The 17,886-nt window shown below is 37.0% G+C and overlaps 1 protein-coding gene across 4 annotated transcripts in view; it reads left to right on the forward strand.

Moving 5' to 3' along the window:
* RapGAP1 (Rap GTPase activating protein 1) overlaps positions 1–17,886 on the forward strand; it is a 457,436-nt gene that overhangs the window by 282,631 nt on the left and 156,919 nt on the right. For all 4 annotated transcript variants that reach the window (XM_090391964.1, XM_090391963.1, XM_090391965.1 and 1 more), the window contains one exon: positions 462–515. In XM_090391964.1, the coding sequence (XP_090248090.1) occupies positions 462–515 (54 nt within the window). The remainder of the gene's footprint in view (positions 1–461; positions 516–17,886) is intronic.

A 17,886-nucleotide genomic window follows, 5' to 3' on the forward strand; every position in this document is an offset into this window, starting at 1 on the left:
CAACACACACACACACACATTACTACTCACATACATCTACACATTTTATGGCATTAGAAGAAAGCCAGGTGGGACAAATTTCACGACTTCTACATCTCATTTTCTGAACAAACTGGGTGAAAGCCAGTTTCATCCAAGTTTGGGGAAACTGGCTTTCACCCCAAACTCCATCTTCATATACTTGCACCAAAGCTTGGAATAGCTATATGAAAATTATCACCAGATTAAAAACTGATTTTGAGAGAGTGAAAATTTAAGTGGGAATTATCTTGAATACAAAGAATAAGATGATGATGACAGTGAAGTTATTTGTTAGTTGTATAAGTAAATAACATTGTAAATAAATTAAACATCTTACAGCTTGAATCATTTTTGATTTGCAGATTTTAACTTGAATATAACTTAAGCATTATTAGTTGTATAAGAAATTGTTCTGACTAGCTCATACTTACTATTTTCAGATCGTGTGTGAAGATATTTCCACAGAAAAATTTTATCCTGTTTTGTTTCCAAAGGTATACTAAACTTCTAATTAATATACTTTCAGTAAAAATTAAATACAATCCAAACTTTTCATTTTGTGTAACTAATAGTAGTATAGTATTTGTGTAAGTAATTTTTTTTTTAATCAAGAAACTTTATATATATTATCAGTCCATACTAGAGGTTGCAGAATCTATCATACACTGGTGTCATGTGTTGAGGGAAAAAGAACATTTATATTTTTATTGAAAAGCTGGAATTTGTATTTTTTGAGAACAGCCTTTGTGAAGAAGACTGAGGAGAATAGAAGCTGATGAAATGAAGAGAAGCAGGTTTAATGGGTTTGCATTTGGACTATAAAAGGATATTGTGCTATACTTGTGTTTTAATGCTAAGTGGAAAGTAAAGGAAATTGATATCTACCTGTTCATTTGAACACCACCCATGGGAAATGCTTATGGGAAAGAAATATGGTGTGAAAAGTATCATTGGTCAGTCTGAGCACCCTGCTTTTGACAACTTCAAGAATTTAGAGGTTTTTGATGTACAGCTCCAAAAAGGAAAACAGTATTCTATGGTTATTTAGATTTGAGATTAAGTTCAAATATACTTATGTAGAGTTTTTTTATTATTATTATTTATTTGTTTATTATGTTTTATCATGGTTTAGTTCACACCACAAGGCACTAATAAGAAAAGAATATATATTTGCTTACTTATCCTCTTCATGCCTCATGGTACACAAGGCTGAGATCTGTTTCTTCCAGATGCTTCTCTCCTGAGTCACCAGTTCATCTTCTCTTCAACTCTTTCAGCCAGCCAACCATTCTACTTTCCTTTTCTGTCATTCTCTGCTAAGTTAATTTAGGCCTTTCCATTTTCCTTCTGGGATCCATGTCAAAGCTACAATGGGAATCACTCTTCTCTCCATTCTCAGTATGTGTACAATCCATTTCCATCTGCATGTTTTTTATTTCATTAGTGATGCTGTTATACATAAAGTATTTTTAATATTTTATGCAGACATTTTGTTAGAAAGCTATTTAATTTAATTTCCTGTTTTTCTTTGGTTAGCTTCCATGTTTATGATCTATATAATAATACAGCCTTCATTTTGATTTTAGTATGATATTTTGATGATTTCCATGTATTTAATTTTCTGAAAGGAGTATAGCTTTTGTCGATCTTTGCATTATATCCCTATTAGTTCCACCTTCAGATGATACTTACAAGTATGTAAAATTCTTAACTTTACTACAGCATATTGATTGATATTAATTCCTTTGTGGCATTTGCTGTTTAGTTTAAGAACTTTAGTTATATTTTTTTAAGATAAACCATTTCAGCTGTTTTATACAAGTCTTCTGATTTTGCTTGTATATCATTGTATTTTGATATCAAAACTTATCCCTTTCCCCAGCATCTTCTAACTGTGACATAAGATTCCATTTAATTCCTCTTCTTGTGCCTGTGACTTTTCTCATAATCCAATCAATGACTATATTAAACAACGAACCAGACATTACACAACCCTGTCTTACACCTTATCTCAAACCATTCAGATGTTGTTTGCTGTGCAATAACACAACTTTTACTTCCCTTATACATTTAATTATTTCTTTAATCATTCTCACATATTTGTCAAGAATTCCATAACTTTTAATAATTAACCATAATGTTTCTCTGTCAATACTGTCAAATGCTTTAGCAAAAGCTATAAAATTTAGGACTTCTAAATTCTATGCTTTGTTCATTGATGTTCATTCAAGTAAAAAAAAAAAATATATGCACAGTACTTCCACTTGTTCTAAAAGCAGCTTGTTCATACCTTAATGTCTTCTCTGCTTCATTTTGAATCCAATTTATCAGTATTTTATAGAAAAATTTTATGGATACTCACAGTAGACTAATTCTCCTCCAGTTTTTACATGTAGTGAGATCTCCTTGGGAATTATAATTATCATTGTCTCTTTCCACAGTTTTAGGCATCTTTTCGCTCTCCAGCATACTGTTAAAGATCAGTTGCAGTTTATTAGCGGTAGTTTCTTTAGTTGTAAGTAATTCTATATTATCATTGCCTTGAAGCCTTTTTACTTTTTCATTTTCTCTGTTATGTTTTATTTCATTCTTTTTCTGATGTAATATTTAAATCTGTACTTATGGGAGGTTCTTCCAATATTGAGCTTCTAATTATGTCAGTTATATTGTTTTCTACATTTAAAATCTCATTGAAGTTTTCTTTCCATTTAGCAATCTTATCCTCTTCAGTTAGCAACAAACCATTTTTATCACCTTACAGCATTTATTACATGCTACTTCTTCTTTTTTTTTTTTTTCCAGAGTATATTTTCCTTTCATCTCTATAATTGATCAAATGAATTTCTTTAGCTCTCTGGGATTTAGCATTTTCAAATATCATTTTATCTTTATGCCTTTCTTCTCTGAGTTTCCATGTCTTGCCTGATAACCAGTCCTTGTTCCCCCCCCCCCTAGCACCTGAACAGTCTCTTACAACTTCATTATATACCATTATAACATTTTTCCATTGTTTTTCAATCATGTCTATTGGACTTTCTTCCCATTTTCCAAAAATATGAAATCGATTTTTTAATATAATAGAGAAAATTTTCTTAATTTTTTTAAAATATTTATTTTTCTTGATATTTTTATTTTATTTTTCATAATATATTTATTTTCTTACAAAAATTATTTATTTACTTGGTTGCTGATATTTCATTGGTTTTCTTTGCAGCATCTTTAGAACACACAACATTGGTCACAGTACACAAATAGCAACAATTAGTTAATAGTGGGAAGAAGTTTAAACATTGTAATGGACAATGTAAAATTGGTGCCATCTATTGTTGAATGCATTAAGATGTCTTAGACTTTTTGGTAAATCGATACAGCTTATTTGTTGAGGTTTAGGGAATGTTTTAGAGTAGCTGCTGATTCCAAAACAGTCTCTCTGACTTATAATGACTTTTGTATAGTACTTTTGTTTTCTTCCATCTAATTCTCTGTGAAGGGGGGGATGTCCAAAGCATAGTGTGATAGTCCTGACTTGCCATAACTATGGTGCCAAATGTATTTCTTATGTTCTCCGAGGCTGATGTCATCAGATCTTCCTGTCTGTCCATATTAAGCCAGGTCACAAGTACAGGGCATGTCATATGTTCTTGGATATGAATAAGAAGAAAGCTTGTCCTTAAGTGAACAGGAAAGGTTGCCAGTTTTACATATGGTTTAAATATGGTGTGGATTATTTGAATATATGGTTTAAATATGGTATCAGTTCAAGGGGCTCAGTTAATGGTACATTATTAAATATTTATTAATTATCAGTTCAATTCAGTCATACTTCATCAATTCAAGACTCTTGAATTGATAATTCATTTCTCCCACCCCCAGATATATTTGTATCATTTAAATTTACAGTACATGCTGGTTATTTTGGATGGAAAGGAAAAGTGTGTAAACAATAGATGGGACAGCTGTGGTTTCACTTCCACATCCCCATTGGCTAATTTCTACATAGAACACTTAGAGAACTAAGCATTCAACATGACAATGCTCAAACCAGGGTTTTCTGTTTGCAGAAAGCTTGCACATTATTATTATTATTAAGAGAGGCTTCCAGGGAGTCAGACTCATCGAGGGAGGCCACATACTGCACACACCAGCTATCATACTTATTCTTGAATTCATTCACACTGCTTGCACTCACGACATCAAATCACGATTTTTTGGCAATCCATTCCAATCACGCACCACCCTATGAGAGAAAAATCTAGTTCTCACCCCCTTCTTAGCAGCCTTCATTCTCAGCTTCCAAGCTTCTCTTGTCCTTTCCCAACCCTCTATAAATTGAAAAATTTCATCAATTGAAATCCTGTATGACCCTTTCGGAAGTTTGTAAGTCTCAATCATATCTCCTCTCTTTCTCCTGTCTGCTAGTGTCTACAAATTCTCAATCTGTCTTTGTACTCAGTATTCCACAATCCTAATATCATTTTTAACACTCTCCTTTGCACTCTCTTCAATATATCAGAATCACAACTTGATAAGACCTCACTTGGACTACTGCGCATAGTAGTCCAAGTGAGGTCTTATCAAGGCCTTGTAAAGAGGCAAAATAACATCCTTATCTTTACATGTGAATGTTCATTTCAGCATTGCAATTATCTTTTCAGTTTTTTTTTCAATCTTTGCCACATGACCTCTGAACTTCAACTGTCATTCTATTAACACCGGAAGATCCCTAGCTTCATCAGTTTCTTCTAGCCTAATCCCACCAATGTAATACGACATTGAATATCTAATCACACCGAAGTGAATGACTTTACATTTACTGACATTGAACTGACACCCATTTTCCGATGCCCACAATTTTAGCCTTTTCAAATCATTCTGCAAGTACTGCATATCAGCAGCATTCCTGATTACCCTACCTATCTTTGCATCATCAGCAAATAGCTGTATGTCGCTTGTCAAATTCTTCCCAATATCATTAATGTACAGATTGAATAACAGTGGACCAAGCACTGATTTTTGTGGTACGCCACTAGTTACCTTAAATCTTGCAGACTCGCATCCTCTGTATACCACTTTTTGATATCTGTCAGTCAGCCATCCTCTTATCCATGTTAATATTTTATAACCTAGACCCATTTTCTCGAATTTATGCAGCAGTCTGTCATGCTGTATTCTGTCAAAAGCCTTAGCAAAATCCAAAAGTATCGTGGTGTATCCATTCCCCTTGTCTAGTTCAATGGTAACATTGTTATAGAATGTGAGCAAGTTGCTAAACACATAACCTTCCCTTAGTAAATCCATGTTGTTCATTACAAAGTAGAGATTCACTGTCAAACCATTTCTGAATGTGAACCCTAACCAATTTTTCCAAAATCTTCACCACCACTCCTGAGATACTAATTGGTCGATAGTTGGATACATTGGTCTTTACACCACCCTTGTGCAATGGGATTACCATGTATTCCTTCCATTCCTGTAGAATCTTCCCTGTTCTGAGACTCGTATTAAACAGCCTGGTCAAAGGAATGGCCAGTTCAGCTGAACCCTCTTTTAACACATGTGCTGATATCCCATCAGTCTCTATTGCTGAATTCTTATTCAATTTGTGCAACAGCTCTAGTACCTTGTCCTCACACACCTGTGTTTCTTCATCTAGTGAAGAGGTAATAGTGAGCTCAATGTTGCATACACCAGGTTGATAGCTTTTAACAAAAGGGCACTCATTAACTGAACAACCTCTTCTGCATCTGTAACCCTCATGCCATCAAGATTTAAAAGAGTTATTCTTTCATATTCATTCTTTTTTTTACTGGTGGCATATTGATAGGATTCTTGTGGGTTGTTTTTAACGTGAAGAGCCAGTTTCTTTTCATGCTCAGACTTTGCTTTCCGTACAACAGTTGTGACTATTCTAGCCTGCTGCTTATAACGTTTGTAATGGATGTCATCCTTATGCAAATGGTATTCCTTCCACATCATCCTTTTCTTATGAATCTCTTGCTTAAGATTATACATCCATTTGACTCCTACTCTATTTATTCTTCAAACTCTCGGGACACATTCTGATATCGCATCACTCAAGTGTTGTTTAAATGCTTCCCATCCCATGCACTCTGGATATTCTTTCTGTCCAGCAACTGATCCCATTCCACTGAACTTAGAAATACTCCTCGGTCATAATTTCCTGCTTTGTAGTTCAGCATGTAACCATTTCTGAACGGAACATCCATAAACCCAAGTGACCGCATTCTCACTGTCACCAACCTGAGGCAGAGTAGTTGCATCTTTAACTGAAACATCCTCTGACACAATAATGAAATCTAATACTCTTTGCCCTTGAGTTCCTTCTGACACATGCAGCTTGAGGAAGTTGTCCCACAGCAGCTCAATAAATGCATTTTCATTCGTCTCATGAGATTCTACTGCTACCCAATCAATATTTGGATAATTAAAGTCTTCCATTATAATTACTCTTTTTGCACTCATCTTTTCTATTTGGTGATGCATTTTTTTATCACTAGCAACGATTTTCCAAGTCTGTTACAACACCCCACTATGTAATTAGTCTTGTTAGATTCCACCTCATACCAGATGGCTTCAAACTCACTGCCACATGAAATGTTGTTAGTAGGATTACTGCAGTCATAGGTCTCAACTCTAACGGGATTCAAGGTATCTCATATCATTAGCAGCACATCCCCCTCCTCTCCTATCCTTTCTATCCTTCCTGAAAATACTGTACACTTGATACCAGTTAGTAGATCTAATTCTGATAGCCAGGTCTCACTAATACCTATAATCTGAGGTTGCAACATATTAACTAAGGCAACAAACTCTATCCCTTTGTTTCTGATACTCCTAGCATTTGTGTACAGACATAATTATCTACCTACTTGTTCTTTTGTATTATCTTGTCTACAGTCTGCCTGACACAGTTGAATAACTTGAAGATCTCTATTATTCTCTAATGCTTTACTCATGTAGATATCTTTGCACGCATATGATGGGTCTGAACTGGATGAATACAAACCCGAAATCGTTCTCTCCTGGTCAACATTTCCATGACAAAGCCCATTCCCATCATTAAAAAGTTATATAACATTGTCACTCTTACATCACATTCGCACCATTCCTCGCTTTATAATTTAGTTTCTCTGACTCTCTGTGTTAGGTCTCCATACTAGTTATTAGTTTTTCTGGATTCCTGTTACCAAACGCATTCAGGTGTAGGCCATCCCTCTTATTCAAATACAATCTTCCCTCAAACTCACTCCACACATCCAAAAACTCGCATCTATTCTTTCTACATAGCCTATGCATCGAATCGTTTGCCATCATAGCTCTTCTTCTTAATTCCTTTTTATCATAGCAAGGTAAAATATTAACGATTTTCACTTTCTCACTCTACTCGCATACTGCAAGATATTTGCACAACCAATCACACCATCATCCAGCACAGTGTTTCCCAACCTTTTTGATGTCGCGGAACCCCTGTAGCGAATGTTAATTCACCGTGGCCCATAAAATCCAAAATGGAAATGTTTTATATTTTACATATCATAAAGATGAAGTAATAAATTACAATTTTACAACACTAAATGTGTCATTTATAACAATGCAATACTGTTATAAATGGAGATATTCGGAAGAATATGAACATGTGATGGCTGGTGCTGTTTTTCAGACATCAACTTTCACATGTCAGGACCAGAACTGGATAATTTCAGACGTATATCTGGCTCCATGTTAACTCTGTTCCTGTATTTGTTTTTCATATATATAAGATGAGAAAATGTTGTCTTGCACAGATATGTAGTGGCAAATGGCAACATATGTCTTGCAGCTCTTTTGGAAATTTCAGGGCAAACAGACTTAGCTTGGAACCAAAACTCCAGTAACGGTAACGAAGGAAACAGCATTTTGAATGTCGAATCACAGGACAGCTCGAAAAGTTGTTCTCCTTCGACAGAAGGAAGTTCATATTCTGAGTCTAGAAAGAGAGTTTTCATCCAGCCTTTTTTTTTTCAAGATAAAGTGGAAAATACAGATGTAGTTGAGACTCCAATGACCTCATATGTTCAATCATACTTTCAGCAACATCACTAGAAAGGGATTGTTCACTGAAATCAATGAAATCACTCAGCGTGTGAAAGGAATCGTATTTTCCTTTCTCGATACAGTTGCACCACAAATTTAACTTCTTGATTGTTGCCTCTATCTTGTCTTGCACAGAAAACACTGTAACAGATGTGCCTTGAAGGCTTGAGTTAAGAGTATTCAAGATGTTAAAAATACATGCCAAGTAAGCAAGAGATGAGAGCCATGTGAAATCATGTAAATAGTGTGTTAACTCAAATTTGGAGTTTATGAGTAACAACCTTACTTTGTCCCGAAGCTCAAGCAACCGCTTCAGAACCTTACCCCAGGACAGCTATCGGATTTCTTAGTGCAATAACAAGTGTTTGTGATCACTTCCCATTTCGTTACAAAGTGAAGAAAATAACTGTCTGTTAAGTGAACGGGCTTTAGTAAAATTGACAATTTTTACTGCCTCATCTAGAACAGTTTTCATTTTGGAGGGCATACGACGTGTAGCTAGTACTTCGCGGTGTGTACACAGCAATTTGTCCATTTCACAAGAGGTGCGACCAAACCTTTATGTATTCCTGACATTGCCTGAGCACCATCTGTGCTGACACCTACACATTTTTCCCATTGAAGTTTATTTGTAGTTATGAAGTCATTGACAACATTGAAAAGTACTTCAGCAGTTGTATAAAGAGGTAATGATTCACAGAACAAAATGTCTTCACAAACTTTATTTTCGTGTTCATATTGCACAAAAGCTAGCAAATTAGTATCATTTGAAATATTGTGGCTTTCATCCAACGCAAAATATTCACTATGACGTAATCGTTCTAGCAAAATATCTTTCACATTTTGAGCCACCTCGTTGATTCTTCTTTTCACAGTATTGTCAGATAATGATATTAGAGACACCTTGTTGATATGTTTTTCACTAAACAAGTTCTTTATTATTGCTTTTGTCACAGGCAAAATTAAATCTTCCCCAATTGTATGGGGTTGTCCATTTCTAGCGATCAGAAAGGTGACTTCATAAGAGGCAAGAGCAGCCTTTTCATTTTTTGTTCCACACACAATGTCCTTAACTAAATTCTGTGAACCATAAAGTTGCAGTTTTTTATTTCGAAAATATTCTATTGGCTTATTAACTGATTCACCATGTTTTGTTTCAAGGTGGCATCTCAACTTCGACAGTTTCATAGATTCATTCGATAACACTTCGCAACAAAGAAAATACTGTGGTCTGTCTTTGCCATCTTTATTCAGAACGGAAAATCCCATTTGCAAATAGGATGGACAATATTTGCGTGATTTTTTCAGGGAAGGAACTTTATCTGCACTAGTTCTATTTTCAAAACACTAGATCCACGCAGATTATCATCTATCTTGCATTTCAGCGATCCTCATTTTAACCCCCGATCCATATTATTATTATCCAAGCCTCCACGTAGTCAAAAGACTCATCGTGGGAGGTTGTTTTTAGGAAACACAAAGTTTATCATACCACTCCTTGAACCCATTGACCGTTCCCGCTCCAACCACTCTCTCAGGCAGTGCATTCCAAGGTTCAACCACCCTCCACGCAAAGAAACCACTCCGCACACTCTTGCTCACAGCCTCCTTTCGTAACTTCCAGGGATGGCCCTTGTCATCGCTCCTTCCTGCCATTCCACCAAGTCAAAGAACTCTCCAATGTCTACCCTGTAACTGCCTCTCAACCGTTTAAAAGTCTTGATCATATCACCTCTCCTCCTTCTATCCACCAAACTCTGCAGTCCACATTCCCTCAGTCGATCCTCATTACTCATTGTACAGTCCTGAAACCATCTTTGTTATCTGCCTCTGTACCCTTTCCACAGTCAATCTATCCCTTTCAAATCCTGGGGACCAAATCTGAGAACAGTAGTCTGAGTGTGGTCTGATCAGGGTCTTATACAACGGAATGATAATTATTTTATTTCTGCAGGTCAGTGTCCTCAGTATTGCAGCAATCCTCTGAGTTACCCTCACCACCTTTGCAATATGCTCCCTGGATTTCAGTTTTCTATCAATCATCACCCCCAGATCTCTTGTCTCCCCTACCGCCTCCAGTACAGCTTCTCCAATTGAGTATGCATCCTCCCATCAATGGATCCCAAACCTCAAGACTTTATATTTTGCTGCATTGAACCGACACCCCCCCCCCCATTCATTTTCCCATATGCCTAGTTTATCCAAATCCTCTTGCAGGGCTACCACATCTACACTATTACTGATAACCCTTCCCAGCTTTACATCATCCGTAAACAACTGAATGTCCACTTGCAATCCATTGACAATGTCATTGATATAAAGGTTAAACAATACAGGCCTCAGTACTGAGCCCTGTGGAACCCTACTTGTAACCTTCTGCTTCCTTGATAACGCCCCACCATACACCACTCTCTGATACCTATCGGACAGCCAATCCTGAATCCAGTTGACTAACCCGACATTTAAACCCATGTGCTGCAATTTAAATATCAGCTTATCATGTGGCACCCTGTCAAACGTCTTTGCAAAATTCAGAAAAATGGCAGTATATGCCTTACCCTCATCAACTGCTCTTGTCACTTTATTATAAAAGGCAATCATATTACTAAAGCAAGAGCGTCCCCTTAACAAATTCATGTGGATTCTCACAGATATCTGAATAAGATCGTGAACAAATTGAAAATCAGAAGTTTCGTTGTGAACTCAATTATTCGACCAAAAGCAGAAAAACTAAATATTAAACCAAGAAAATATAAAATTTATAATAATAAATTTTATATATTTATAAAAAAAAAAAAATTATAAAATTTATTTATAATATAAATTATAATTTATTAAATTACAAAGGGTTGTTTATTCACCTCTGCTTTACAAAGGGAAGAAATAATGGTACCAACATTTGTGTTAAATATTACTTAAACCATGGGCCTCAAGAGCTAGAGATATACATTGCAAATATTCCAGGTGTGAGCAACACGATAAGATAAAGTTTAACGAAAATAAACTCTCCCGTGGACTCCCTTTGAATTACTCGCAGGCCCGTGGGGGGGGGGGGGAATGGTCTGTGGACCACAGGTTGGGAAACACTGTTCCAGCACAATGTGGTATACTAAAGACACTATCTCACACACAGCCAGAGTCATCTCTTCTAATGATACTGCTCTCACCACTGAGCTTGCCTATCTTTGCCACAATTTTGGGATTATAGCCAACAGCTATAATCCCAAAAACAACAGAAAATACTAAATACTCTTCTCTCCATATCCCTTCCCTTCCCTAATGCACAAAACCATAACAGAACTGTTATTATTCTATAGATTAACACATTTGGAAAGATATCCAGAGTGCTTAATAAATACCAATTCCACACCACATATTATTCTTGTGTAGAGGCTTAAGTGCTGTGAGGACATTATGTTGGAGGTTTAATGGATTTTTTACAACACTCAAAAAGAATTAAAATAGAATTTAATACTTCCTATATTTCGTCCTAGTCACTAGGACATCTACGGGGATTACAAAGACAATTAATGTAACATGCACACAAAAACTTACAATACTAAGCCCAACCACGTGGGTGACAATAACGTCCTATCTAGGTGGAGCGCCCTCTAAGGGCAGTTGTAGGTGGCCTGGAATGTAAGGTGGGACCTCTGGTGATGACTGTTTCCCAAATCTTCGGAAGCTTAATGCAACCGTATTTGTTAAGATTTGGTTGGTTTTTGAGAGCTGCTGCTGCTTCTAAGAAAAGTCTCTCTTTCTTGAATTTGCTGTGGTGGAGCATGGCGGTTTTCTTCCATGATACTCTGTGGGTGGTGTCCAAAACGTGGTCAGCCAAGCCTGAATGGCCATAGTTGTGTTTAACGTTGTACGACTTGTGTTCCTCTAGGCGGATGGATGCTGATCTGCCTGTCTGTCCAAAGTACGCAAGCTTACAGGAACAGGGTACTTTGTAAACTCCAGGCAGAGAGAGAGGAGGGAGCTGATCTTTTGTAGAACGGATAAGGGTAGCCAGTTTGCGGTAGGGCTTATATGCTGTGTGTAGGTTATACTTTTTTAGTATCTTGGCTATTTTTTCCGAAGTGCCACGGATGTAGGGTATGGTGATGGCATTTTTGAATTCTTGTTGAAGAGAGGGATGGGGAATGGGGGAGGAATTTATTATTTTTTTGATGCTGTGTTCGCTGTAGCCATTGGAGAGGAAAGTTCTGTGTATGTGGTTAAGCTCAGTAGTGAGGGCGGTTCCACTGGAACAAAGATTGTGGGCTCTCTTGGTAAGGGTTTTAATGATGCCATATTGTTGTGAGGGGTGGTGGTGGGAGAGTTTGTGAATGTATCTGCCTGTGTGTGTGGGGGGGACGGGAGCGGAAAGGTTTAAGTTTTTTCGTGACGTCGGGGGGCCAGGTGGTTACTTTTTTAAGTAAGATTTTTAATTTCTTAACTTGCGTTTTTGTGGGGTCGTGTTCTAGTGGGATGTAGGTAGCGCGATCGCGGAGGATAATGTTCATTTTACGATTGTATTCGCTGGTATTAAGGACAACTGTGGCATTACCTGTATCCGCTCTGGTGATGACGATACTTTTTTCTTTGCATAGTTTCTGGAGAGCCATGCATTGGGAATAAGATAAGTTATTTTTTGGAGGCGAAGAGTGAACGAGGATGTTGGCTATGTCGAGTCTGATGTTGTTGGCTACCTCCGATGGTAAGCTTGTCCTTAATACCAGCAAATACAATCGTAAAATGAACATTATCCTCCGCGATCGCGCTACCTACATCCCACTAGAACATGACCCCACAAAAACGCAAGTTAAGAAATTAAAAATCTTACTTAAAAAAGTAACCACCTGGCCCCCCGACGTCACGAAAAAACTTAAACCTTTCCGCTCCCGTCCCCCCCGAATATACGGTTTACCAAAAATCCACAAACCTAATTCCCCACTCAGGCCTATAGTAGATGCCACCAATGCACCTTGTTACAGACTGTCTAAACAGCTGGCCAACTCTCTGTCCCCCCTCACCGGAAATTCAGCTTCCTATATAAAAAACTCGACCCACTTTAAAGCCCTCACAGAAAATTTAACCTTGAATAATACAGACATATTAGTAAGCTTTGATATCTCCTCCTTGTTTACCAATATTCCCTTAACTGACACATTATCTCTCTTAGAAAACGTTTTTCCCTCTGACATCTTAGATCTCTTTTCCTTTGCCATCAACTCTGGGTATTTCGCTTGGAATAACAAAATCTACAAGCAGATAGAGGGAACCGCCATGGGCTCCCCCCTCTCACCCCCCCTTGCCAATTTCTATATGGAAGATTTCGAAAAACGAGCCATAGACTCAGCCCCACTCAAACCTTCTATCTGGCTTAGATATGTAGATGATGTGTTCTCTATTTGGCCTCATGGCCCAGACACGTTAGATTCCTTCCTTGGTCATCTCAATAGCCTACATCCAAGAATCCAGTTTACTATGGAAAAGGAAAAGAACAATTGTTTACCCTTCCTAGACACCTTAGTCACGCGCCTGCCTAATGATACACTTGCCTTCACTGTATACAGAAAACCCACACACACAGGCAGATACATTCACAAACTCTCCCACCACCACCCCTCACAACAATATGGCATCATTAAAACCCTTACCAAGAGAGCCCACAATCTTTGTTCCAGTGGAACCGCCCTCACTACTGAGCTTAACCACATACACAGAACTTTCCTCTCCAATGGCTACAGCGAACACAGCATCAAAAAAATAATAAATTCCTCCCCCATTCCCCGTCCCTCTCTTCAACAAGAATTCAAAAATGCCATCACCATACCCTACATCCGTGGCACTTCGGAAAAAATAGCCAAGATACTAAAAAAGTATAACCTACACACAGCATATAAGCCCTACCGCAAACTGGCTACCCTTATCCGTTCTACAAAAGATCAGCTCCCTCCTCTCTCTCTGCCTGGAGTTTACAAAGTACCCTGTTCCTGTAAGCTTGCGTACTTTGGACAGACAGGCAGATCAGCATCCATCCGCCTGGAGGAACACAAGTCGTACAACGTTAAACACAACTATGGCCATTCAGGCTTGGCTGACCACGTTTTGGACACCACCCACAGAGTATCATGGAAGAAAACCGCCATGCTCCACCACAGCAAATTCAAGAAAGAGAGACTTTTCTTAGAAGCAGCAGCAGCTCTCAAAAACCAACCAAATCTTAACAAATACGGTTGCATTAAGCTTCCGAAGATTTGGGAAACAGTCATCACCAGAGGTCCCACCTTACATTCCAGGCCACCTACAACTGCCCTTAGAGGGCGCTCCACCTAGATAGGACGTTATTGTCACCCACGTGGTTGGGCTTAGTATTGTAAGTTTTTGTGTGCATGTTACATTAATTGTCTTTGTAATCCCCGTAGATGTCCTAGTGACTAGGACGAAATATAGGAAGTATTAAATTCTATTTTAATTCTTTTTGAGTGTTGTAAAAAATCCATTAAACCTCCAACATAACACCACATATTAAACTAGCAACCCTTATCTGTTTGCTTATGGACACTTCTTATTCACATCCAGGAATATATAAAAATGCTCTGGCTTACTATGGATAAACAGAAAGTTCTGTTGCATACCACTTCAGAGAACATAAGAAATGAATTCAGCATAATTGTTATGACAAGTCTGGACTAGCAGACCATGACACCCCTTCATATAGGATTAGAAGAAAGAAATCAAAAGTGCATACAAATCATTACTAGTCAGTCAGTGTGTTTTTAGAATCAGCAGCTGCTTTAAAACATTCTCTAAACCTGAAGTATGTCTGTATAAAGTTTTTTCATTTGGGTATAAATTAAATTAAAATTGCCAAGAAATTATATTCATTATATTCTAGTTTAATCCTTTATCCAAGTGTAAACAAAAAAACAAGGAAACAGTATATAGGGTCCCTATCCCATACATACATCTTAGAACCAATTTCTATAATTCTTAGAGAAGTATAATCTGGTAACTACATCATTGCTGTCAACAAACTATCATCACAGTTTCCATCTTCTAAAGATAACCATTCCTGTCTTGTTCTTTCTGGCATCTACCGAGTTCCTTGTGACTGTCACCTTTCTTACTTCAGACAAATTGTACATTAAGTGGAAGAGAATGCAAGAACACCAGTCTTACATCATCAACAGGAAATCTTAGAGATCTGACCTTGCATAACATGGAATAGGTGAGAACCATAATATCCTGTGGTCTGAAACACGCTTCATCTTTATCATTAAAAATTTAAATGTTTAGTTAATGTAAGTGCTAAAGTGTTACTTTCCCACCTGAAATTGAATCGGAATGACTGCCTTTCACTATCTAAGATATAGGACAGTCTTATTCTAATCACACATCATTGAAGTTTAATTAATAATACAGTTAATAACTAATAATACAGTGTTTCCTTGTGTTGGTTTATGTATTTATGTATAACATCACACAGCCCTTTCAAATCATCCATTGTTTACGTTTTACTATGTAATTAATGTTGGCCCTGATGATGGCCTGTAATTTTCAGGCTGAAATATATGGCCTTTGAATAAATATTTTTCACTTCTTTCCTTGTGTTATCATGAATTGGAGAAACCTTCTGGCAGAAGTATCTCTTAAAGAACAAAGAAAAAATATATCATTTATTTTCTTATTGGTGCCTTGTTTTACAAATTAAACTGTGAAAAAATAAATATAGAAATAAAACCCCTCAACATGAACTACTAATTCATAAGCCGATCTACTCATCAAATCTACCTAACCTTTCATACATCCAACTGCTATTAGTTAGTAGCTGGATGGATGAAAGCAGCATCTTGTGCTGAAAATGATGCCAGGTTTTTGGGGTTGTGAAAACTATTGATATATGTTTATGCCAGAACGAGGTAGAGGTTAATGTCTGCCTGAGAAAATAGAGATCTGATTTTGTCTAACTTCAGCTTGAAGAGTGACATAAAGGTCTGTGTTTAAGACACAGCTTGTGGAAAGACCTTGAAGCATGGGAAGTTTAGGCACTGTGAGGTTTGTCCGATAAGTAGGAGGAATGGAGTGTTAATATCATCAGTAAATCTGTGAATAGGGTTATTAGGTAGTGAGATAAGACATTATATAGGACAGGCCTGCACAACTTGATTGTCTTTGAGGGTCAAACCCAACTTGGACCAACTGACCAAGGGCCAGATCACTTCGGACCTTGAATCTTAGACTTGTCCACTGCAGCTAAACTTAAGTAAGTTTGTTAGTAGGTGTACAGTAAATACTAATTAATATGCATATTTAAATTTTTTAGGGAGTTACAATCAAAATTTATAATCAAAATTATTTACAAACAGAATTTCTCAATGAAAACCACTTAAACATAAACACAAAGTTTACTAATAATTTCGCTGAGAATATCACACTTTTTCTCAGTGAAATATTAGCGACTGAATGTCACATTGTCACATTCAGAATGTCACAATGTGACACATTACATTTCTTTGTTGCCACTATTTTATCAAAGTTTGGTGTCATGTTTGAAGTGGCCGTTCTTAATATGGCCTCTAAATTGATATCACTTAAAGATGAACGCTGTTTGGTTTTGTTCAAGTTCCTGTTGTTCTTCCTTTCATTGAACACAAACCAACAAGCTCCTCTGTCACCTCAAAATTCTTATTAACGCCTCTTATATATGTTAAAAGCTATGCAGTATCTTTCATGTCAGTACTTTCATCCATAGCAAGCGAATAATAGACAAATTCACTAGCCGATTTTTGCAGGTTATCTTTAAGATCCTCGGCAATATCAGCCACCTTGTGCTGTGAACAGTCATATGGAACAAACTGATATTTTCAAAATTATTTTTCTTATCAGGACACAATTTGGAAACGGCAATCAGACACTTTTTTATCAACTCTCCCTCAGTAAATGATTTGCCAGCACAAACTATTTCTTGAGATATTTTTAAGCTTACCTTTGTGGCAACCTCATTTGCAGATGTCACTTTTTTAAAGGCTTGTTGCTCACTGCTAAGGACTTTCAATAACTTTGCTACTTTTATTTGCTTTTCACTTGCATCCAATTTGCCAAGGTTAGGATGTTTCGATTCAAAATGATGTCTCAGATTGTACTCTTTCGGCACAGCGATAGATTCCTGCAAACAGCACACACTATTTTGTCCTTAGACAACGTAAAGAAATATTTGTTTGTTCACTCAGGGTTAAATGCTCGATGTTCTGAATCTATTTTAACTTTTTACTTAAGCACATTTTGTCGAGATTGACAATATTAATTACAAAAAACTGATGAAATGATGAAAAACTCACAATAAAGCAGGAAATGATAACAGTTATGTAATGTATTGCTCCAGCTACGACCAACCACTACACTGCCAAAGCCAGTCAAGACACACCAACTTTGTGTAATACGATTCGTTCTCGTTCATAGACATCAAGTCGTTATCATGGAGATGTAACTTTGAATTTTCCCGCAGTGACACCAGTGTTAACAAAACCTTGAAGCAATTGTAATAATTTGATATTAAATACGACAGTGGAAATAACTCCAAATGCAGTTTATTGTCGAGTTGAAAGAAACATGATTGTGACATTCATCGCAACGTAAACATGCAGAGTCTTAGTAAAAATTTAACTCAAATCGTCTAATTTCATATTCCCCTGTATGATTAATTAATTTAAATCCGGCAGATGGGCCAAAATAAATAGCATTGCAGGCTGCATGTTGTGCAGGATGTTTTGATTCAAAATG

Source organism: Typopeltis vanoorti, chromosome 4 (genome assembly GCF_054136105.1).
Source record: "Typopeltis vanoorti isolate ZY-2024b chromosome 4, IOZ_Tvanoo_1.0, whole genome shotgun sequence".
Taxonomy (NCBI): Eukaryota; Metazoa; Arthropoda; class Arachnida; order Uropygi; family Thelyphonidae; genus Typopeltis; species Typopeltis vanoorti.